Source organism: Anomalospiza imberbis, chromosome 5 (genome assembly GCF_031753505.1).
Source record: "Anomalospiza imberbis isolate Cuckoo-Finch-1a 21T00152 chromosome 5, ASM3175350v1, whole genome shotgun sequence".
Taxonomy (NCBI): Eukaryota; Metazoa; Chordata; class Aves; order Passeriformes; family Viduidae; genus Anomalospiza; species Anomalospiza imberbis.
The window spans coordinates 26,430,269-26,455,458 of NC_089685.1; the positions used below are offsets into that span (position 1 = coordinate 26,430,269).

Below are 25,190 nucleotides of genomic sequence, written 5' to 3' on the forward strand. Positions count from 1 at the left end.
GCCGCCAGCTCCATATACAGATGTGGCTAACATCGGTCCCGAGCACATCTGGTGTGTTCTAGGGGAAGTCATCGGCCGAACAAAAATCCTGCCCTTTTGTGTGGGTTACACTATATGCAAGGTACAGAACAGCTTTGTACTGAAATATTAAGAACTCCCAATATTACATATGAATATCCAAAGAGCTTTATTGTTGTCCAATTGCCAAAAATTGGCCACAAGAGTATACTCCTTGTGTATTTGAATATCCATCCTCACTGAAGGAAAACAGCCACTGCAATGCAGCATCCTCAATTTTTTGGAGACTCAAACGGTAACTACAGAGGCTGAGAAAGGATCAGGCCAAGTACCTTATTCCGTGCAGGGCCCGACAGGCTCTGTGTGCGGCACAAGGCGAGCCCGACCCGCGGCGCAGCGCCGGCAGCCGCGGCCCCTCAGGGCGGCCCGGGGCGGCCGTTCCGGGAGCACCGCGCGTCACGTGACGCGGCCGGCTGCGGCCCGCCCCCCGCGGAACCGAGCAAAGGGTAAGCGGCGGGAGCGGCCGGGAGCCGGGCGGAGCCACGGGAGCCGGGCGGGCTCGGAGAGCCGGGGCGGGGAGGGGGCCGGGGAGCTCGCTGGTGGAGGAGGGAGCGGGGACGGGCGTGAGCAGAGGGGAACCCAGGCACGGTGGCGGGGACAGTCGGGCGCCGCGCCGCGCCACGGGCCCGGCCGCGAGCTCGCGGCAGCAGTCGGTGCCGCCTCTGCCCCGCCCCGGCCCCGCCCCCGCCGGCGCCTCCCCCGGGGCGGGCCCGCGAGGGGCCGGCGGAAGCGCCGCTCGCGTCCGGCGCCCGCCGCTGCCTGCGCGCCTCTGGTCAGGTGTGCGGGCCTGCCTTCGTCGCCGCTGAGATAACCGAGATGGCTATTTCCCGTGGGAAGGGACTGGATTAAAAGAAGCGGCAGAGTCAACAGCGAGAAGCACCGCTGCTCTCTGCGTCCTCCGCCGGTCAGAGGCGGTGCGGCAGGCGCCGTGCCCTGCTGCCGCTGGAAGGCGGGGTGCTTGGGCGGGGGAATGGGCTTGGGAGCGGCTCCGGGCTTCTGCTGCCGTTCATCGGCATCGTGTCTGCAACTGGGACTTGTGCTGAGCACTGCGCTTGGTCCTGGACTAAATACAGTTCTTACTTGACGTATTTTTCTGCTTTATTAAACTTCTATCGCATCTTGTATTTGTCCTATGAGGACTACTGTTGACAAAAACCTTAGAAAAAGTGCAGCTGAACAACAAGTAGACTCTAATCTCGTAAAATCTTTTAATTAGCCAGTATTCCATTACAGAAGTTTTAAAAATTTTTTGTATTACCATTCTTGTTCTGTGGAACTGGAATTCATTGAGCACACCAAGATACCAAAATAGGCAAAGCTGCTTTACATATCTATCTAAATAACTTGTACCACTGTGTTTTAATTTTCTCTTTCTCCCCTAAAAGCATATACCACACGTATTTGTTCACTGTTCATCTAGGAAGAAAATTGAAATTGTCAACAAAATATCCTAGGAAGACAGAACCTTTTGCGGATTTTCAGATTAAGTGAAATATTTTCTCTAGAAAACGTTGGAATTAGAGTTGATTTTTCCAATATGCAGCTTTGTAACTGAATACATATGCATTTTGTAAAAAAAGTTAACATTTTTAACTACTGTTTTTGGAAGATTTTCCAGGAGTCTTTAATTTAATTTTAAAATTACAGGTTCTTTTATTTAACTTGTATGTTGTTACCAAAATAAACTTTCTCCTGGAACTGGTGGTTAATAACTGTACACATGGTAACTAATTCTGCTTATATCCACATTCCTGGATATTTTAAGCATGCCAGCAATAATTTTAAGATTCAAATGGTTTCACAGTCACAGTTGTAATTTTGTGGTGAGATCTTTATAAGGTGACTAGAGTGCCACAGATTTCAGCTGTTTCTGGAAATCCATATCCTTGTGCTTATTAAGTTGTTTTGCTTATTCTTGAGACCTGAGAAACTCACATGGCAGTTGAAGTCATCACAAATCCCAGACTCAAAATCAATATGGTGGGGAATGATGGAGTACACTAGGTCTGCTCTTAACAGCTCCCACAGTGACCTCTACAGCTCAAGGATAAAACATGAGTTGTTAATTATTTTTTGAAGGCATAATTTTCTGTATTAGTTTATTACTATCCCCCAGAGAGTAGATGGTAAGTAGTTGGTTTGTTAGGTTTTACTGATGGGTTTCATGGGAATATTTTGTCAGGGAGTCAGTCCCAATTTCCCTATTTCTATTCTTTCTCTTGGCATCATTTTTAATACCACAATAAATATTATTTTCAGTCATTATTCTGTCCTTGTATACTCAGTGCATACTGGCATGCTTTAAAGATTCATACCTGAGAATCTTGTTTCTTCTATTAATTTGTTTTTGTATTCATTTGACTTTCCATTAGGCTAGAAGAAACTTCACTGTTCCATATGAAACTTAGTTCTTCTTAATCCAAAAGCAAAACCTTTTAGAAGAGTTTGTTTCTGATGATATTAATGCTTGAAGCTGAGTGCTGAGATTCTTATTTTTAGGCTGTTCATTGAATGTTATCTGAATACTTAAAGTTATATATTTTGGTGAAAACTGAATATTCCCTTTTTTTGTTGTCTTTGTTTTTGCCTAAGTTTGGTTCTGGATAACCACAACTAACATCACAGTTCTATGGTGCTGAGTTGACTAGATGAATTTACAAATTCATTGAAATTCAAAGGTTATGCTATTGTTTACTGTAAATATTATTTACAAATTCAGTAAGTTTCAAAGCAACTCCTCATTTATGCAGTCTATTTGAGAGCAAAACATAGCAGCAGCTGGTAGTTATTTGCAAAGGAAACTTTAATTTAAACAATTAACTTTGGTTGCAGGCATTGAATCCTTAGGCTGAAAGCAACAGAACTTTCAGTTGTAAGAAGCTGAACATGTGTTATGTTGCTCTCTTAAGTGAGTTACAAAAATTTATGTAATTTAGTACTTTCCTTTATCTATGGTATATATTAATGATCTTTAGTTTCTTTGAAGGTGCAGGAACATGAAAAAACCCATATATTGTAACTTGTATGTTAGAAGAATTGGTACTCTGCCAATCGCCTGTGTGATAGTACTTGGATATTTCATTACATCTGAAGTTTTAAGTGCTGGGAAAAAGTATGATTTGTAACAATTGCTAATGTTTTTAATTGTAATTCCTTTTCTTGATGCTTGTGTGTAAAAAAATGGAATCCTGAGTAGCTTGTCAGAGCTGAGGAATGGCTGATTGCTTGCCATCCTAAACTAATTGTTAATTTGATTGCTGAGAGTAACTTTGGTCTACAGCTGTGTTTTCTTCTAGTTTTGCTTATATTTGAAGAGTGAAATGTTTTGTTTGGAAATACAAGATTGTCCATTAGGGTAAAATTTGTGTACTTGAAACACAAAATTAATTTCTAAGAATAAGCAATATGAATTTCTTTCCAGGTACAACCAACACATCAACTAAGCCTTTGTACATGACATAGATCCTAGTGATGGGATATAGTAATATTATATTAAAAGAAGAATCAGTTCCACATTAAACTGATTTTTTTCCCCTAGCAATAATTCTGTGACTGATTATATTGATGATTGTTGTGGTTTAAGCTTTTCTATTTGGTTTGTGAGCTGCAAGCTCATTATGGTTGATCTGGTTTTGTCTGCTTCTGGGAACTTCTCTGTATGTTACAGTACTGAGAAAATTAGAAAAAATTATTTTTATTATAGTTTTTCTTTACTGTGGTATACTGGAAAAAATTATATATATTTCATAGGGCTGGGAGCTATTACATGGAAACTGCAATTGCTTGAATTCAAGCAAAGGCATAAGAAAATGGTACAAAATGGAGTTGAAACTAACAAAATCTGCTGCTTTGTATTTGGAGCAAGCAAAACATCTGGGTGTGTCAGAACAAAAAGACTAATTTAGAGAAAAGAAAAAAGAAAACCAGAGCATACATGTGCAGTTGATGAAACTGCAGATTAGGTTATGATTTTCTTCTTCAGTAACACAGCAGTTGTCTCCATGACCTGAGATATTTCCAAACTCAAAATAGAGGGGTATTCTTTCATGTCTGTATGCTAGGACATAGAGGGAGAGTAATATGATGGAGGAATAGGATGAGTAAACCCTGTGCAGAGTATAAATACGTTAATTGAATAGACATGTTACCACTATAGTGGAATAATACCAGGATAGAGTTGGCTTTATTGAAGAATAAGTGAGAGCTCCTTTTGGAACCAGATAGGATTTTTAAATGAAAACTTAAATGCACTGATCTATATTGATTATTTTAACTGAAAACTTATGGACTAGTCTATTTTGATTCTTCTGTGGCATTCATCACCATCATGTCCAAGACTGTACTTGGATAAATATATGTGAATTAAATCAGCCTACTAAAAACTATGCATACTTGTACCCTGTATGGAAATATAAAACTAAAGTGGGAAATTAGGCTCAGGCTGCATGGCAGTATTTAGCTCTGGCCTTGTATCATGAAAGATTGTAGAAGAAGAATGTGTTAAAAAGATCACATAAATTCTTACACTGAACGGTATGCTGTTAATCATGGTAAGCCAGGTATAACCTCATCTTCTTTAAGTTAGACTAGTCTTAAAAGCTTTTGTCCTCAGTTTTACGTTTTATAGGACACAATAAAATTTGGCTTATTCAAGTGTTGTAGAGTTTTTTGTTATGAAAGTCTTTATTTTCAGACCATATATCCTCAATTCTAGTGTGGTGCCATTGATTTGTAGAAAAATGCATATTTTGATTGACAGAGAGATTGGTTGTTTCAATGGATTCTTGAACTATATATCATATAGTTACTAATTCCTGAACAAGATCAAATAGGTAATTTCACACTAATTTAGCAGTCTTGGTGGGGTAGTTGTTTTGCATATAGGTTGTAATTCCCTCCTTCCTGTTCCCTCAAGTCTTCTTGTAGATGCGCATCAGGGGCCATTCTATTTCCTTTGTGCATGACTGCTAATGCCTTGTTTTTACAGCTATTTTTCCTATCATACTTCTGTGGGTAATTTTTAAGTACCTAGGTTTGCAAATATATTGTAACCTGGGGCTTTCTGAATTACTTGGTGATTTTCTGCAGGCTGTGTGATAAACAGTGTCTTCTAATGTGCAGGCAAGTGTAAGAAAAAATAAACATTTTATACATAGAGAGCTATCTAAATAGCATCTCTGCTCCATATGTTGTAGTACCCACGAGAGGCTCATTATAATCCCTGGACCTTTTGTGCACCAAATACTTCAGTCCGGATAATGCTGTGCTCCATCTGCCTTAATCTCTGAGCTGCACAATGTGAAATTCTTAATGCTTTGACCTGCTATATGCTAGCATTTTTGATCTTGCATTTTTCTTGTCCGTGTTTCCATTTCAAACAAGTTTTCAAGGTTGTTGGTTTGAAGTTTGTCAGTTCTACTGAATTATTCTGTGGGGTTTTTTTTCCCCTAAACCAAGTGTAACTTCCAGGTGCTGAAAAGCGTATGCATCTCTAAAGTATTTTATTCTGGTTTTTTTTTTGTTTTTTTTTTTTTTGTTTTTTTTTTTATTTGGTTTTGTTACGCGGCTACTTTTCTCGGCCCCAGTCAGCTCTCGAGCGCCCGGCTTGGGCGTCTCAGCTTTTCGTCGAGGCCGGGGCTCGCCGCAGTTCCCGGGCGCTTTTGCTGCCGTGCTCCAGGGTGGGCTGTTGGCCCTGCTTTGCCGTCGGCGCGAGGGAAGAAACAAAGAGGCAGGGAATTCGTCCAAATCTGTCCGCGTGGCGGCTGGATGCTTTATTGGCTGTGAGAGCTGCGGTGGAAAAGCTGCAGCCGCTCCCAGCTTTGCACGGACGCAAATGGCCTCGAGCATGCCGAGGAGTGGGGTGATATAGGGAAGGGACAGGGCGGACGGGGAGCCCTCCCGCCCAATGGGTATAGACATCACGGTGATGACGTGTACTACAGCGACCAATGGGAACACGGCAGGGGCGGACACGAGACTTTGGGGTGAGTGGGACCGTGAGAACGGGGAGACGGGCGCGGAAACTGCAGGAGTAGGGGAAAACCTGGGGGATGCACGAGGGTACAGAGAACTGGAAAACTAACAAAGAAAAAACCCATAATTTGAACCCAAACCCAGGATGCAAGAGTTTCTTTTTTTTCCCCCACATCTTTTAAGTATTGTGATTTGTTGATCTTATTCGAGGTGTCAAATTTGGCAGAGATCCAGAAATATCTGTTAGGGAAATTATTTTTTTTCAGCAAACAATACTTTACTTGCCTCACTGACATGCATTTAAACCTGTCATCATAAACAAGACACTGCACTGTATTTCAGAATTTCACTCCAGAAACATGATGCTTTTAAAATCTACAGATGTTTTAGAGATCTCTAAGAGCAGAATATTATCTTCAGGAGTGATGGCTATCTTGTTTTCTTTATAAAAAACTCTAACCAGATTTTTTTTCTTTTAAGGGTTGTTTTTGTGTCTACTGCCCTAAATTCTCTCTTGTTGTGACTGCTGTAAATGCTTATCATTACTTTCCCCCCTTCTTTTCTACTACAACCATCAAAGTTTAAGAAAAGATAATACTGCACATTTTAATCCAGCAATATTTATCAGTTGAGGATTATCCATTCACATGTCCAGTTACTGGTAGAAGGTGATGCTGCAAACTGCCTTTCTGCTGCCTGTGTTCCAGCCCTTCCCCTGTGGCAGTGTAAGACAACTTGAAAGAATGAGGGGAAACTTCCCATTTACTGGCAGTTAGGTGATGAACCATTTTGTCAACAGTTGCATGGGAACTCTGCATGTGCATTTACTTGTCTGTGCTTTTTAGAGGGGAAGGTTTATGAAACAGACCTGGCAAAAATGTGTGCACTGTTAAGTCAGATACTGACATGTGGTAACTTAACCTATGTGTTGAAAATGTTTCACTATATGAAAGGACATAAGGTTTTAGATGGATTTTTTAAAAATAATTCTTCTTGAATAAATAATTTCTTTTTCTTGAATAATCTTATTTTAAAAAATTTCTTCTTGAAATGTGTGTGCAAATGTTTGCTGTCTTTTGGGAAAAAAGGCTTCTGCTGACCGGCTCAGTTTGTGTTATGGGGAAAAGGTGTCCTTTGCTGTGGGAGGTGTGGAACCAGGAAAAGTTCAGAATGTAGCTCATCATTATAAATGAAGGACTCATCATTTTGTTGTACAGGGAAGATGAAACCAGTGGTTTCATCTGTTACCAGGAGGAGAGGGGAGGAGAGGAGAAAATTCAGGACAAGTAGAGAAGTCCTTCAGCACATGAGCTGTTGTTGGTTTTGGTGGCTTTGCAAATTGATTGCTTGTAGGGGTGCTGCTGGTGCTTTTGTCTTCATGTTTTTTGATATTGTGCCATGTAATGCTACATGTGTTCAAACCCACAAATGCAAGACTTTAATTTCCAGTGTTGCCCCCAGCTGCTTAATACTGCTGGTGTTGCCTTGTTCAAGTGGTGTACTGAGAATGAAGCATTTTGTCTTAGCAGTTTTAACCTGACTGCTAGATTCTCCATCTCTATTAATTAGCTTGTAGTTCTAGGAAGCATATGGTTGGTCTCCTGTGGATTGTCTGACCAATTACATCTCTTCAGATACTGGATTTTTCTGTAGATACTAGCATGGGGCTTCTGCAAGAAGTTTGTAACAAGATCTGTCCATGGATTTAGTAGAAAGGATGGGATGAATATTCATATTTCATTATTAATGAAAAAAATGTTTGACTGTGAGTAATTTTAAGATAAGTAAAGTTGTTTGATTTCTGAATTTTTAAAAACTATTCTTAAATCAGCCATATTGTGATGCATGTGTCAGAGAATCTTTTCCTGCTCAAGTTACTCTAGAGAACATGGTGAATATATTTGTAGGTAAGGTCTCGAGATGGGGTTTTGTGGCTGACGTTGCTATTTAGTGGAGGAGGTCTGAGATGCCAGACCTCATAGCAGAGAAGTAGAGTTCCAGCCACAAAATTCAAGACACAAAGTTCAAAGTAAATAGGCTGAGAGAAGGGTATTAAGGTGTAGGCAATAATGTAGTCAGAAGGTGGACAAAACCCTGATTTTTAGAGATTTTGTTTTTTTGTGGTGTATTTTCCAAAGGTAAAGTTTTGCTGTTTGAGGCAATAGTCTCTTTTGGTGGATTGAATCTAATAATCAGTTCTTAAATTATAAGCTGAGAGTAAATCCTATAGCTTTTGTCTTGAAATGCTGAGGTTTTTGTTCTGTTTCACAACATATTTCAAATTATTTGTAAAAGTGGTTGATGCAAATTGAAAATGTTTTCATGAAATGTTCAGAAAGAAAATAACTGAATTATAAGCATTATGAAAATTTAAACTTATGAGCAAGTTACAGATGATGAAATGTTTCCACTTAAAAAATAATTAAAAACTTTTGAAGGTGAATGTCAGAAGTAATAGTCTCAGAAGACAGATCTTGTCATTGCAAAGCTGTTAATATCTATAAAGAATTCTAGTGACAAATATGCAGATGGCTTACTTTGTAGAACTGAGTTTTCTCCTCTAAGTTTTATGTTTTTTTGGAATTAAGAAGCTCTTTCTGTGACAGAAATCTTACCTTCAGTACTATTTCATCAGAGTGATATCAATTTATATTCTGCATACAATTAGTTAATCAATTCCATGTTTCTGAAAATGCAACAAAGAAAAAAGGATTATATTGTGAAATTTTAAGTACTTTGTAAGAGGATTAAATGAAACTGCATATATTTACACTTTTCATTATTTTAATTGAAAAATAACTATATTCTTGGATATAAACACAAGCTGATCTATCAGGGATTTATTGGGTGGAAGCACCAGTTTAAAAGGGAGTTGTTGCCAATAGGTGAAAAGACAGCATTTCTTATACTAAATCTGCAGTTATGTAAATTATGCTCAGGTCTATGCAGCAGTACCTGGATAATCAGCTTGCTTTTCAGAGGAGTGACTAATACAAACAAAAAACTGGTGTTTCAGTGCACTTTGTAGGTATTTTCCAAGCATGTTTGGTGGTTCAGGGCTAAATAAAGAGATGAGAGATAGTATAATACATGGAGTTGGAGTGGAATCATCCCATGTGTCATTACATAGGTGCCTAGTCTGCCAATATGCTTTTAACTTTGTGATGGAGTGGTGAACAAGGAGTCATCATGTTATGGTGTGTCCCTATGATATATGTGACAATTTGAATTCATTTTATGTTTGCAGTTACCACCAGTGTGCATTTGTGCATTTTCATTTGTGAAAATATTTAATAAAGAAAAGGTGATGTGTTGCAAATACCTTTCCTTTGCTTAACACAGTCCACCTTTGGGGGTGAAAAATGAATAAATACCAGTGTATGCAGAGAAAATTATTTGCAATGCTTCTTTTTTCCAAAATGCGTTATTAAATTTTTTCTGGTTGCATCACTTTGTGTCTTGCTTACCTGCCACCTTGAATCATTTTTATCAAGTACTTCTGCTAGCACAGGATCACAAGAAATGTTCAAATTAGCTAAAGGGTAAATGTGAAGTATCACGCTCTGTTCTGTAAAATAGACATTTAAAATCTGATGAAGATTTCTGATTTGTTGGTTTGGGTTTTTTTTTCCATTCTGTGTGCACACTCTTTTTTTTCACTCTGGATATTGTGAACTCTAACAGATAATAAAAATATTCTTAATTATTCTGTGTTGAATTGCTGCATGTTGATGTTACGTCAAATTTTTTCTTTAATGACTTTTTTTCTTTCCTTTGTGTTTTTCAGATTATGGCGCAGGCTCAGGGTTTGGGAAAGAGATACATTAAAGCCTTTTTTAAAGGTTTTTTTGTTGCCGTTCCTGTAACTGTGACTTTTCTGGATAGAGTTGCCTGTGTTGCAAGGGTGGAAGGAGCATCAATGCAGGTATTGCTGGAAATATCTTTTGTCTGTCAGGAAATTAAAAGGTATCTCTCCACTGATAATAGCAAGGGGGAAAAAATCATTTTCTCAATTGTTATTAAATGATGTTCTAGCATGGAATAGTTTAGTTTCAATTTTGTTAAATATTTTGTGATGTGAAAGAAAAGATTTTGAGAAGAAAACTTCCCAAAATTCTGTGTCAGTAAAAAGAAAATATATGGAGAAATACTGATAGATTATTTTGATATATTCCTAGACATTTAGAAATATGTGGAGCAATATATTTTGTCTCTTGGGATTGAATTGAGGACTCACAAAGAGTCTTTATTAATTTTTAGTAGCTACATTATAGTAACTGTATGGTAGAACTGTTGTTGCTATACTTGTTTTTACTATTGAACACATATGGCACAATTGCAGGGAAGAATACTGAAAGTGGCATGAACCTACTATTATTGCCTATGTTTATCAGGAAATAGGTATCAGTTCACTGTTTTTACTTTGGTTATATTGAATGCTTATACAGAGTAACAAGTAAATATAAATAGAATGTGTAACATTTAGATGATAAATAAATACTCATGAACACTATTTTTTCCACCTTTTATTTGGTCTTGAAAAAGCTATATTTTAATGTAGATAGAAAATTTCCATATTATTACTTTGCATTTTAAATCATATGCTTGTTGGTATGCATCACCACTGATAACTATGATGCATTTTGTTCCAGTGTTGCAACATTCCAACTAGTAGAGAGTAAGGATTTGATTCTTGGATGTCAAGCTCTCTTTTCTGATTGTCTTAATAAGCTCAGAACCTTGAAGAGTGCTTTCACAGCAATCAAGATCAGCTGCTGGAGTTTGAATTATGCAGAATTTACACATGGGCTAGAAAACTTAGGCTTGATCCTGCACTTGGCTGCTTTATGTTTAATGTTCTAAAAAGCATGTGGTGGGGAGGAGGGAATAGCAAGGTGGCATTGTGTCTTTTGTGGCAGTCTGTAATCTGATGTTTAAATTCTGTCAAGAAACCTCAGCAGGCAGCTCTCACATCAAGAATGGGGATGAAAGTAAAATAATCTTACTCCAGTAATTCTACAATCCAAGGCCAAAAGCTAGGTGTAACATAAGTTATTATTACCCTTTTCGCAGGTGCTTTTCTAAATATCATTGATGACCAGTGAAAGAGAGGACAATCTCAGGGCTTGCAGTTGCAGAGCCAGAAATTTGCACTAAAAAGGAGAGGAAGGCAAAACTGTGAAAAAAACCTGTTTTGCTATCTTTTTGCTATATTCAGGCAGGAGAAATTAAAATATATAGCACAGTATCTAGAGAAGTACAAAATGAACCAGATGAGTACAAGTCTGTTTTCCATCTTCCTGCTTTTTGCCTCTATTGCAAATCTAGAGCCACATGGAATGTTATAAGATGCAGATTCATGTTGGATTTTCTGTTTTTGGCTTTCTGCCTTTTTTTTAGTTCTGTTTTTTTGGGTTTTTTTGCTACTAGTGAGTGTGACATGAGCATTTAAATTTTGAAGTGTTGGTTTTTTTTAGCAAGCCACATTGCCATTTATTGTTTGATCTTTTTCTGCCTCTGATGTAGTGTTTTGTTTGACATCTATTATGTTTTGTTTGACATCTATTAGTGCTTAATAGTTTTGCTTCAGTAGATGGAAAGAAATTTCTTAGATTTCCTTCTCCACAAGTCTGTTGTGTCACTCTGGTTAGTATACCAGTTTTATGTTTTCTTTGAAGTCAGTCCCAAGTGTTTGAGAGCGCTCTGGTATTGTTTTGGAGTGTTGCTTTGCTACTCAATGAGGAGCACAGTTGACTGTGGTTTATCCATGGAAGATTTGAAAAACAATACTAAAAATGCAGGAAATGGATGGTGGGAGCTGCTGCCTAATATCTTTTGCCAACAAACCTCTCCTGTAGAAAAGCAGGTTGGGTAAACATTCAGGCAGTCAGATCCCCACACCACACTCACCGCAGCTGGCTCAGGGATAGAGGCAAGAAAGGCTCTTTTTGCAAGGTTTTATTCCAGCGAGGTCACATGAAACTGAAGGGAACCCAATGAGAAAGAGGGGACCACCATGTGGTGCAGGCAGCTTAAGAAGGGGAAGGGCTGGGGGGCGGAGCTATGGGCTGGGCAGGGCACAGCCACCAGGGGTATCCAGCCAACGAGGGAACAGGGAAACGAGAAATCGGGGAAGTCCATGGGAAAGTCTGTCTTTTCCTCCCAGGAGGACTACTCTGTGGTGGTTAGTCACTGCCGTTGCCAAGGCAGAGGACTTGGGAATTGACTGAGAGCAGGGAGTTCATGGGATGCTACACAATACAGTCATTTGCTTAGATTTATACAACCTGACAAAAGGAAAACAATATATATTCACTGGATTATTAAAATTGAAGCTTTTCCCTTGCTGTATCTGTTAACTAAACATTCCCTTTGTTGATTGAAAAATAGCTTGAAAGCTGACATTTATAATTTTATTGACATCTCAGTATCTGTAAAACTCTCTGGTTTTATTCTGAAACAGAGTTGAAATAGAGGTTTGTTTTAAACTTCTATGCATATGGTCATTTTTCAGATCGAAAAAAAAGTCCTAGTGCTTTTAATAAGATACTAATTTCCTTGCCAAGATTTATTAGACATCTAAGCAAGTCTGACAGGGACACAATTATAAGGAATATATACCTCTCTTTAAGAGTAGCTTGAGGGAGTACTGGTCATGTTGCAATTCTGTCTGTTAACTGTGTTCTTTGGAAGAGTGATCTATGTCAAATATATCTGAAAGCCATAGGTATGAGGAAGGCTGAAGTTCAGCGAATTTGAAGTCAAATTGTATTCTTCAATCACATGCTTCCAGGGATACCTTATTGTCTCAATTTGATATCATTGTAAGATTCCAAAGAATCTGTTAGTAATAGACCTCTAAAATGTCTATCTGGCTTTGTGTACTCATAATTTTGGCTCCTGCTGAGCCTGAAATTAAATGTGTTAGACAAGAAGCAAAAATAAATTTCTCTGTGTCATGCTTGCTCTCCTACTCTTGTTCTCTGCTGTGCACTTTCTCTCCCCCTATACTTTCTCCTTTTGTTCTGGACCAGTCTTACTGCTGCTTCATAGGTACTGATGATGGGAACACTTTTTGACACCTTGGTATGCATATGAATAAAGCTTCTAATGAAAATAAAAATTTCTGACCTAACCAATTAAGACAGACCTCATGCATTGTATTGTCTCCAGCTGATTTTGTATTTTTCAGTGCTTTCAGCCACCTGTCATAATTTCACTTGTGCTGACTTCAGTGTGTATGTGTATTAACTCTAACCTATAGGGAATAACTGTGAACTATTGCAGTTTATAATTTTAACAGTTTTAATAGCTTCATTACTTTCTCTTTCATTTCCAAATTTGCTGGGTTTTTTAATCATCACATGAGGTAGTTTTATTGCTTAGGATTTTAGATTGATGTGCTCATCTAGCATTCTACTAATAGTGTGTTTCTAGTGAGTTGTAATCTGTTTACAACATTAAATGCAAGTGAAAAAAATAACTAGTAGTAAGATTTCTTAATTGACTGTTGCAGGTTTTTTTTTTGTGTGACTTCTTGTAGTGTGGCTGTATCCTTTAAAATGTTTGTTGTCATATGGACATCTTTATATTGATTTATGTTATTTTTTTATTGAGTTTCATTGCTTGCCAGGTATTACGGACATAAAGATATGGAAAAGGAGCCCCTCATGAATACATAAATTTGTAAATTCATTGAATCAAATGGACTGTTTTCAAGTAGGATAGAAAATGACAGTGTATGTGCAGCTTTATATGCAAGTTCTATTGCAAACAGTTCAATACCAAGGATTACAGGAAGTGGCCTGAGCAGCGATCTCTGATGAAGCACTCATGTTTCTGCAGCAAACATTATTGAATGTTCTGTTCCATTATGCATAATAGCAGTTGTAATTATTCTGTGGCAGTTCCTCCTAACTTTGTTATTAGGATTACTGTACCTAAGCCTGTAAGCTCATGTGAATATTCTTTGTGTTCCCCAAGCTACAAGCAAATAAGTTGTGACCTTCACTAGCAGCACAACAACTATCAAGTTAATCATTATTTATAGCAAAAGGGCATGTTTTTACCCTCCTACTTATGGAACCTCATGTCCTATGAGGTTTCATCATATCGCTGGGGATCTCAATTTGCATGCTTTTAGCATTAGATTAGTTAGTAATTGGAAAGAGTAATGTTTTGTGGCTTCTGCACCACAGTTTAAATTAAGACCTGTGTGCCTTATTTGTAGCAGGCTTCTATACCAAAAACTTGAGCAAAGAAGTTATAATGCTTCAGGCTAGAAGGAAGAAACCTCTGTGTCATTTTGTTTCTTATGAAAAGCCCTTGTGACCCTATTTGTTGACTCCTTTTGCAGAAGTTGTATTTTGATTTTGCTAGACTTGAAACCTTACTACTAGTTAAAATATAATGAGGAATAAGTTGTATTGTTTCTATACTTGTTTGTTGTGGAATCTCAATTAGTGTTTTTTACAATAGAGAAAGGCTTGCTGAAAGATTATTTTGCCTTTTATTTTTTTAATAGACAATAGTGATTGTTGATGCAAATGAATAGTTATCTCCTAGTTTTCCTTCAGTTTCTTCTAACAAAATAGTATTATTGTCTGCACGTTTTTCAGGTTTTTTTGTGGGAGAGAAGCAAAAAGCATACACTGTTGTATTTATCTTGAACACAATTCTAATGTATAATGAGTTGAATATCCACTCTGTATGTCAAAATGAGGTCAGGTATTGTTAAAATGCATGTAGAGTGCTTTAAGATAAAAACACTTATGCAATATCTAAATGCATTTAAATTCTAAGGTAATTCCTTTGTTTAAATGTGGAAAAAAACAGGAGTCAACTGAGACAGTGCAACTAGGGCTGGTGTATTTCTCTGTATGATGTAGTTGATGTAAGTTTATTTGATACAAGAAGTGTGTGAACACTTATTTAGATATTTTCTAAGTATCTAAGTATTTCTAAGTGAGATACATTATCTTTTGGAACAATGGTTTTAAGCCTTCTGTTTGTTTCATCCCCCTCTTTTGGCCTTTTAAGGCAGATACCTTTGAATACTGAGGAGTTTGATTTGTGAGAATGTGTCATATATATGATTCCTGCTTTGTAAGATTAGCCTTATACTCAGTAGTGTTGGAAGCTTCTGGCCCCTATGTACCTGCATTTGGCAAAGTGAGTATGACTGAATTGTTTGTGAGTTTGTATGTAAGTCACTTGTATGTAAATATTTTCCTTTGGTCGAAAATGCTGTAAAGGTGATAAATAATTCTGGAAATCTTGATTAAGAAATACTAATAAAATAACTGCTAATTAGCTCCTGGCTTTCATTTATCTGGTTCTTGCAGTGCATTGTGTCGAGTAAATAAAACATCAATGAGTATTAATATATTTATAGCTTAGACTCAGACCATATCTCTATGGATGTTAAAGTGATCTGCTTTGATCCCCTGATTTACCCTACTGGAAATTTGCCAATAGCCCAAAAGGTAACTAACCTCATTTGCTCTTTAACTAAACATATGATGTCATATCCCTCCCCTTCTCCCTACCATGTTTATTCTTTTGACCTAGCATATTGCTTACTGTTCATGTGAATTACACCTACTGAGGACCCTACCACATGACTTCCTCTTGCACCTTGAAAAACTAATTTTTCACAAATCCCACTTGAAGTATGTCTTTGTCAACCAATCTGTTTAGCAATGATGAATGAAGAAACTGTAATAAAAAGAAATCAGCACTTCTAAATTGGTTCTGAAGTTAAAAATAAATACTAAATAACCATTTTATTTGAAAGCAAAGTTTACTGATTAACAATAGAATGAAATTTGATACTGTGTAATTACTAGGGTTGAGAAGAGTTAATTTCAGTCCCCCTGTTGGTTTACTCATCCAAGGTACCATCAGTTTGGAGAGGGGAATATCAGCAGTGAAAGTCCAGTGGTTTATGTGGTGGTTCAACTTCTAGTGTAAGTGCCTTTTCTACAACAACAGCAACAACAACAAAATCTTTAGCTTATATTGCAGTTTCCATACAAAGGAGGGGTAGCCTAATTTCAGCACTGTGCTTTTTATTGCATTTATCACCTAACTCTAGAATATACATTAGCGATTCTCTTTGCCAGCTTGGGAGATACAGCAATTTTCTTTGAAGACAGCTTTCTGAGAAATAAACTATTAGAAAACTTCAGTCTGGAATACTTTAAAATTATCTCTGTCTAGTAAAAGGAGTCTCTGTGTCTCTGTTTTAAATTAAGCCTTGCAAACATAAATAAAGACAGTACTGTGGTGGACTTCTTCCTTCCTCTACCCTTTCCCAAGAGTTAAATCAGAGGCAGCATTGATCAGGTACCATGGTTTTGTATCATATCACACAAAATAATTTTGGGGGATTTGATGTACCTCCTAATGATGCATTAATTACTTTATTATTTTTATTAATGCCCTTTTGTGTCATATTGTGGAAGGCCCACATTTATTGCCAGTGTCAGTATATGCTGTAGGTAGAGCTTGTTTTCTCCTTTGCAAAGGATGCTGAAATTAGTATTGCTACAAGTACATATTTCATTTTTAGTGCATTATGCTTTTATAAATAGTAAGATGCCTGCGAAATGCTTGTTTGTTTTTTTTTTTTTTCCTGGGAATTAGTGTACTTGGTTCTCCTTTGATTTTAATATTAAATGGTAAGCAGTAACAGCAATCCCTTCTTTCATCAGGCTTGCCATAACTATGTATCCTATGTAATCTGATTTGCATGCAGTAGTGCATTGAAAGATGTGAACTAGAGTTTGTCATAAATTAATGATATTTAACATATCATTTAATAAAGAAGTGTATTTCAAATGTATTTCCTGTAATACAAAGATTCTTGGCCTCTTACAGTAAGTGGCCATGTTTTTTACCAATTTTAATGGGTTTCACCTGTTGATGGAAAGATAATTAGGTGGAAGATTGATAAAGGAAATGTAGACCTAAATGTAGATCTATTTTTATCCCCTTCTCTCAGCCTTCTTTGAATCCTGGGGGAAGAAAAGCATCTGATGTAGTACTCTTGAACCACTGGAGTATTAGAAATTACAATGTACAACGTGGGGACATTGTGTCACTGGTGTAAGTAATTTTGCATACATTTCAATACATGCTTATGTAGGTGTTGAACTATTAGTGTTTCATCTACAATAATGTAGGTATATACATGAGCAAGGAACCTAACATTTTAAATAATGCATTATTGTTATTGCTATCATCTGCTTTCGAATCTCAGATGTTCAAAGAATGCATTACCAAGTTTTTACTTGAAAAGAATGAAATGCAATGTATCAGGTGATGCAGTGTATATGTGTACCAAAACTGCCAAGAACAAAGAGTTGTGAGATAGAAAATAGATACAACACTATGTGGTTTAAAGAAGTATAGTTTTAAGTTGCTTGGCTATGTACTTATGAGAAAAATTTTCCTTATTGACTAGTGCTATATGCTTTTCTTTCTGGTGAAGTATGTCTACTGAATAAAATTTTAGATAAGATCTCAAGGATTCAACCACCTCAATAAAGGACAAATGGAGCAAAAAATAGAGCTCTACATTTAAAATTGGGAGGCCTATGTATCAAGCCAAAAGGTGGCAGTGTTTCGCTGTAGAAAATACTGAAGACTAACAGAGGACAGAAACTCCATTTCAGCCTTAATATAATATAGAAACAGAATGTCAAAGTGCTCATAACTGACTCAGGGATATAATACATACTCGTATTATATGCTTGGAGAGTTTAAGCTTAAGGTTTTAGTTTTGTAAGTGAAATGCACATTATGTAAAGTGTAACAAAAATGTCTTTGGAAGCCATATTATCTGCCTGCCTTTTTGTCATATATCTTTTCTAATTGTCCCATTTGTTTGCCTACTTCTTCACTCTAGTGGTAATTTGTAAAACAATTTTCTTCTTTTGCTAGACACTTAAAATTAGCACTGTGATCTGTCTCATTTTCTGTCATGTAAAATTTTCTGTAAATAGTCTAGCTAGAAATATGAATTTATTCATATTTGCTACAGATAATACTGCAAAAGGACATCAATTTCAGGTCACTTAATGATTACTGTAAAATGTGATTCTGTCTGTGTGTGCATCCCTCTGCCCAAGTCATGCTTTGGTGATTGTTTAAAAGAGTCAGTATAACTGATTAGTAATTAATAGACTGAACAGAAAATGAGAACGTTGTCTGATCAGTAAACAAAATTTACAGTTTCATTCTTATTATACTCCGTGAACGTTTGTGATTCTGTCTGAGCCATCTGCATTGGTTATTTTCACTTTGCTGTATGTTTGAGTATGAGAACTAGTATTTTAAATGCTGTGGAGGTTTTTGTATGTTTGGAAACTTTTCCCTAATCTTGATGGAGTTTATGTAGATCCACATAGAAAAGTTGTATTCATGCACTGTACGGAAACTTTTCTTAGTCTTTAGGAAGTCCACTGGATAATCAGATCAGAGTATTGCAAAAGTACTTTTAAGATCAATACAAAGGAAGTTGAACAAATGAAAAATAATTTATTGGATAGTTTTAGTATAAAATATCATTCAATGTTTACATTTTCAGTAACAACTTTTAAGTAACCTCATGATACAGGTTTTTAGAAGCAGTTTTGGCCTGCTTCCTTATTGTATTGTTAAGTTTTTAATTGTGTGATAAAGTCTTGCAAGATATAGTATCTGGATGTGATTTTGTACTAGTCAGTTTTTGAGACTTAATTTTGCTATACAATGCTTCTATTGTGTAAATGGGTTAATACTTTTATCTTTTTCATTTTGATTGTTTACTTATTATTTCTATAACTCACATATATGCATGAATTTCACTTGCTCGTCCTCAGAGCCTGATTTAGGTAAGTCATGAATGAGGAAGGCCAATGTCCCATCAGGTGCTCTTTTACTGATCCCCTCAGAAATGCAGTTGAGAAAGTATTGGTGTGACTGAGATAGGCAAATAGATATGTAAACCTTTGTTTTGTATCCTTTCTGGCTGCTTTACATTTGTCCACTGTCTCCTCTTTGCCAAGTTGTAGCAGAAGACAGTTTAGAGGTTGAGGAAGGGTGGTCTTTTGCAGAAAAAGAGCTGAAGTAAAATATTCCTTCACGGCAGCATGACCAGGGCCATTCAAACTCATGTCTTTGCTCCAAGTTTTGGCTATTGACCTTCTACTTACAATGAACTTTGCTAGTTGGGATCTCAACAATCCCTTTAGGAATTGTGGTAGAAACAGCAGCCATCCTTCTGGGTGGTATCTCTGATGGTATGAAGAAAGCAAAGAGGTGAGTTAGTCTTGGTGGTCCTCAATGCCTCAGAAGAGAACCAGTGAGCCTGTGGTCATGATTCTGATACTGCTTGCAGATCCAGAAGTTTTTCCTCTATTTTCCAATCTAGTTCTTGATAAACATATATATATATATACATATAAATATATATATATACATATATATATATTTATTTTATGACTTGATTACAAATGAGCACCCAAGTACTCAAGTACTTGGTAAAGGTACTGAATGAAGACTGCATGTCTCTCTGTTGTCTTGGTCTTTGTATCTGATGTAGTTGAATCACTCATCTCAATCATAGCTGTCAAATTAGCCACTGTATGCACAAATGTGCATTTACCTTGTTTTAGACAAAATATTTAAAATGGCATTAGTCTTTAAAAATATTTCTTTAATTGCAGTTTAGTGCTTTACAGATAGTTATATCTTACCTCAGCCTTTAGAATATTTTTTTCCCTTTAGCTTGAACAATTTTTATTGTTACCAGAATTAGGAGAGCTCAATGTTACATGCTGTAACTTTTGAACTCGCAATTTTAAGTTGATTCAGAACTAAACAAAATGTTTTGGTTCTTAACTTGATCACTTGATCACACACTTTAGGTACTGCTATATTACTGGGACTTAATACACTGAAAATCAGATCAGGAATAATTTTTAAATAAATGAAGTAATTTCAGTAATTCTGTGTTCCAGAGTATTATATTTCCATCTCTTAAATGGATTTAAAAAAATAAAAAAGTGTTATATTTTTAGTTTGAAAAATGCATTTGTTTGTCTTCAAAGAGGAAAAATAGTCATGTAGCACATGACATCATCTTTCAAAGACGAATGCTTGTTTTTGCCAGGCAGACCTGGATTTTTCAGTTACTTTTGTGTTGAAACAGGCATCTATTTTGTAAGAGCTTAGCTGAGGTAGAATTCAACAGTTGTGTAGAACTTTATCAGATATTGGGGAATGAGTTACAAGATACGTAGTGTTCTCTCAGCTGGTTTCACTCTGTAAAGTTTGAGTGCCAGCAGCATCGTAGCTGGAGCTGTATGTGTCACAGTGGGGGTTGTACAGCTCATGCAGTTTCCTGGGAATATATTTTGCAGCTGCACTTCCCAGCACTTATAGAGATAGTGCTCTTCTACTGCAGATTAAGGGATATTTTTGCCAATGTAACCTGCATGTAATTTGTTTTTTTTACTGTGTAGAAATGCAGGCATTGTTGTAAAAAGATGTTGCCAAAGAATGATTTTTAGGCCTAGAATTCATTTTGGTTGCCTTTATGGAAATCCTCCTGTCCTGATTGTACAATCATACCGTCTTTTTATTCCAAAATTCCTGTCTTAATTTAGAAAAAAACTTGATGCTTAGATTTTCAAATGATGAAAAGTTAAGGTTGTAAATATTCACAGACACTAATTTTAACCTTGAAGTCAAAAAAAGGTAGTGGTTAATTTAAAGGTTGTACTATGTCTGTAATAGAGAGAACACCTTCTCCAATGTTTGACTGAGAGCAGGAACTTGCTTGATAGGTTGCCAGGTGTCCCTCCATTGCTAATTTAGAATGTGTTTTTATGTGTAAAATAAAAACAGCTATGCTAAATTAATCTGAGGAAAAAAATAAGGGAACCATGCTGTTTGTTCTGTACATCCTGAATGGTAAACTGCTTTTAAAAGTATGAACTATAAAAGCTAAATGGGCAGTATGTTTAAAAATATGTTTTTAAAGGTCAGCTAAAAATAAGGAAATAAGTGTTGTATATTTTGTCAGCTTCTTTTGAGTTCTCATATAGGAGCATAATTGCTTTAAATACTAACCCAACTTTCTACATAGAAAATTCCTTCACATTAAAAAAAAACTCCAAATCATACTTCTTGTCTCCTATCCTTCTTATCCTTAGGCTATTAAGGCTATTAAGTGGCTTCTGTCACTTCTTCCTCTGACTGTAAGATTATACTCAGACCTTTCAGTAAACTCCTTAATTTTGGGTAAGCTGCTAAGCATTTATATGAGCTTGATCTTGGAAAAATACAGTTCAGATCATCATTCTGGAGGAAGAATCAAAGTACTGCATTTGAGGTTGTTTCTGCCGCTGTGTCCCTCACTGGCATCTGTTCAGAAATGAGAACTGGAAAAGATAATTGCAGTGATGATTTTATGTGATGGTTCAACAAATTTCAGCCTACACACACAAATCTGAATAATGCAATTTTTTGAAGGAATGTAGTCTTGTTTAGTTGATGAAAACAAAAGAGTTCTCAAATTGTGCAAACTGAATATATGCTATTCATAGAAGATCACTAATTGGAATTTCATTATTGAGACTAGCTTAGTAAAATAAATATCAGTAAGAAGGTACTTACTGAAGGAACTGCCTTGAATTTGAATTAGTTGTAATTATGAAAAGATTTTCTACTAAATTCTGATAGATATAATGTGAATGGATATCTAATGGTTCTTGCATTACATTTAAGAAAGCGTCTTTCTGACTAAAATACTGGACAACCTTTTACGAATACCTCTGCTCGGCCTTCTTAAGTCTTCCAATTTCTATTCTATTTTTGTTTGTACTTAGGTCTCGGTACCAAGTCATCTGTCTTCTGTCAGGTAGGACACTGCAAAGGAGGTTGTGCTGACACAGAAGCTAAATAATCACTTTAGTTTCTATGCCTCAGTGACCTCAGAAAATCTTTTCCTATTCTGTTCTTCCTATTCTTTTTTTTGGGAAAAAAAAAAACCAAACAAAACCTCTCATTCCTTTCCTTGATAAAAATCAAATATGTGGTTCTACTTTTATTATCTGTGTTACGATCTATTCTTAGTGTGGGTATCATACTATATATGTGTGTTAATACAGTTGGTGGAAGAAAGCCTTGCATCTTCTATTTATAAAGTAAAATCCTATTTCTAAGGAAACTTTTCAGATACTGTATATGATCCTTGGTTGTATTATGAAGTGCTCAGGAGGGGTTTAATAGGCAGTAATTGCATTACTGTGGAAAATGAGCAGTTGTGGAGGAAAGAAGCTGTTGCTGTTAAAGTTATGGTTGTTACACTTAAAGTTTATGGATATGACTAGGAAGTTGATAAGACTTGATTGCAAGAATCACTGCTGAAAAGAGTCTGGCTAAACTCTAGGCCAAAAAGTTACATAAATCATAAATGAATGTTACAGTTTACAGATTGTTTAGTGATTAAATTGAAAGTTGGAGATTTCAAAATAACAATATTTATTTTTAAAGAGGTAATGATGGGGAAGTCAGATGGTCTTTGCTGTTTGTGAAAGAAGTGTTGATTGAGTCATTGATGGAATAATTGGGAAGACTACTGTAGTATTGTAAGTAGTGCTGTGCAAAATTCATATTCTGGTTGATTTTGATTTTATTGGTCCTTCTATTGAATTAAGTACCTTGCTGTTGAATTAAGAAACAAATTCTTGTGTGTTTAATGTTTATTAGAGTATCTATTAGAATACTACATTGGAAGTTTACTAAATCCACTTCATTGATTTCTCAGTTGTTTTAGGTTTTGGGCTTGGTTGGTTTGTTTGTTTGTTTTAGGTTTTCCTGGATATAATATAGTCTTTGTGTGTGATTTAAAATGCAGCATTGAGAGACTTGACAAAAATAATTAAAGTCAGATGCACAGTCTGTGGTATTTGGTTGAATTTACTTCTGAGGTAAGTAGCATAAAATTTCTTTAAGACCCATTGTAGTGAAAGTGGAGGGAGATTACAGTCTTGCCCACCTCAGAAGCAAAATACTTAAAAATACAGATCTGTAGATTATCCTGCGTAGAACAGCTTTAATTTTGATGCTACTGAATTGGTACTGTATATACTGATAATTATATTGACTTATCCGTGTTTAACTGGAATAACTGTGAGTTGTAGTAGTGTTGCAACTCAGCTAGATTAGGATAAAAATAATAAAAACAAGTTAATTTGTAGTTACACCAAAATATATGCCTGATTCTTTGGAAAGTGAGAAAGATGTGAGAAAAAATGGTTATGTTGCGATCTTCAAATTGTAGGATGATCAGGTGTTAGCAGCTAATTGTTACAGAAGGAGGCCCTACGTTCTGCTGTTGGAGGCGTGTTAACAGTAATTTTCAATCTCAAAATTAGCTATTTTATTAATTCAATTTAATTATTTTTACTTCACCTTTTAGTGATCAGGCAAATGAAGAAGAGGAAAAAACCTATTTCACTAAACGACATTATTTTTACCTTTTCAATAGAAATTTTAAAAAATGGAACAGTATAGAATAGTTTTTTATATTATTTTAGATGATGAGCAGTCACAGTGTGTCAGAGGTCCTGGGTTTAAGTGGACAGCTGCTTGGAATGTTGCAGAAATTGCAGAGGTGATTTGGTTGGCTGGAAAGCTGTTTCTGATCCTCTAACTCTGCCTTACAGTAGGATGGCTGACTGTCCTGTGAAGGTCATGTTGAGCAAAAGGAACTTGGAACCTGCCTTGGTTTAGAAAAATGTTGCTTTTACCTTTTGAAATAGCTATAATTTAGATGCTAGGAATATACTTTGCTGTAGCAGAATCTGCTGCCATGTATATATCAGAAAGGTATCAGTATATGTTTCCTGAATGCTTTTTCCTTGAACCTTAAGAAACTTTGACAACTCTTATAGGAAAATATTTGATACCTTTTTTTCTCTGTACATTCTCAACTGCTGAGAAGTAATTGCTGGTTATTTATGACTGGCATTGCTTTTAGGTACTTGGAACTAGGAATGGTTTTACAAGTCAGTAAAATAAGCTACACAATCTCATTGCTAGAAGTGGCAGCCAATATGATTGTTTCAGCAACTAATGTGAAATACCAGTGCTCATTTTCTGTATTCAGATTAGACACCTCCTTCTTATGTAAATTCAGACTAAAAATCTGTGATGATATAGGATAAAAAAATTAATGGGTATTCATATGGTTTTTCTTGCAATTTAGATCAAGTGTATTTTTGATTATGATAACATTGATGGACCATAATTTTTAAATATATACTCTGAATACATACTTTGTTTAATCTGCTGATCAGATACCTTGACACTTTAGAGGATTGTTAAACTGATACTTTGTTGAAAGTAATTTCCTTCCCTTGAAAGTGAAGCCAATGTTCTGACTGATTCCTAGAGAAGATAACAAATCAAAGTACTTAATGTTAGGTTCCACTGCACTTAAGAAATTCTGAGTGCTGAATTCATGAGATGCTAGATTCAGTTTAAAATAAACTCACTATTTTAAGTGCATACCTTTCATATTGCTTTACTTGAATTGTAAACAGTGCACATTTTGGACCTAAAGATGCTCTATCACCTATTATGAAGATGTTGTTCTATACTTATGAGGAGATGGAGTAATGACATGGAGGTTGTTTTTCTAGAATAACTCCGGAAATCAGCTTACTCTCTTCCATATGAAATCATTATCTTTCAGAGAGATCCAGTTCCTTGGCATCAAGGCTTTCATATTCCAATGCTAATTTTTCTATCTGCAGTAGTATGAAACTCTAACAGAGAAATATATATAGGAAGTTACAGTATGATTCAGCAGTTCTTGAATTGTAGAATATAGTAATTTTTCTTAAGAGATGAAGCCCAATTATTTATAAGTTCTGAATATAAGCAATTAATCAAATGAAATTGGTTCATTGTATGCAAAAAGAGACCTAAATACATTTTTATCTTTTTGGGGTTTTTTTCTTTTTTGGCAGTTAGCCTGTTTTTATTTTGTATACAATTTGGGAAATGCTGAGGTGATGTTTTGTTTTACAGGATATTTCAAACATTATGTTCTTGGACAAATTATAGATTAAATATAGCCA

General features: G+C 36.2%; 1 protein-coding gene across 12 annotated transcripts in view; it reads left to right on the top strand.

The window, feature by feature from the left end:
• Nucleotides 1-413: 413 nt before the first annotated feature.
• Nucleotides 414-25,190, top strand: part of IMMP2L (inner mitochondrial membrane peptidase subunit 2) — a 414,256-nt gene continuing 389,479 nt past the window's right edge. For 11 of the 12 annotated variants that reach the window (XR_010999050.1, XR_010999047.1, XR_010999049.1 and 8 more), the window contains exons 1-3: nt 415-524; nt 9,839-9,976; nt 17,057-17,160. Coding sequence is in view for 8 of the 12 variants with exons in the window: in XM_068189967.1 (XP_068046068.1) it covers nt 9,842-9,976; nt 17,057-17,160 (239 nt within the window). In the remaining 4 variants the exon portion in view is untranslated. Of the gene's footprint in view, nt 525-9,838; nt 9,977-17,056; nt 17,161-25,190 lie in introns of all 12 variants that reach the window. The other variant, XM_068189966.1, reaches the window with a different exon arrangement.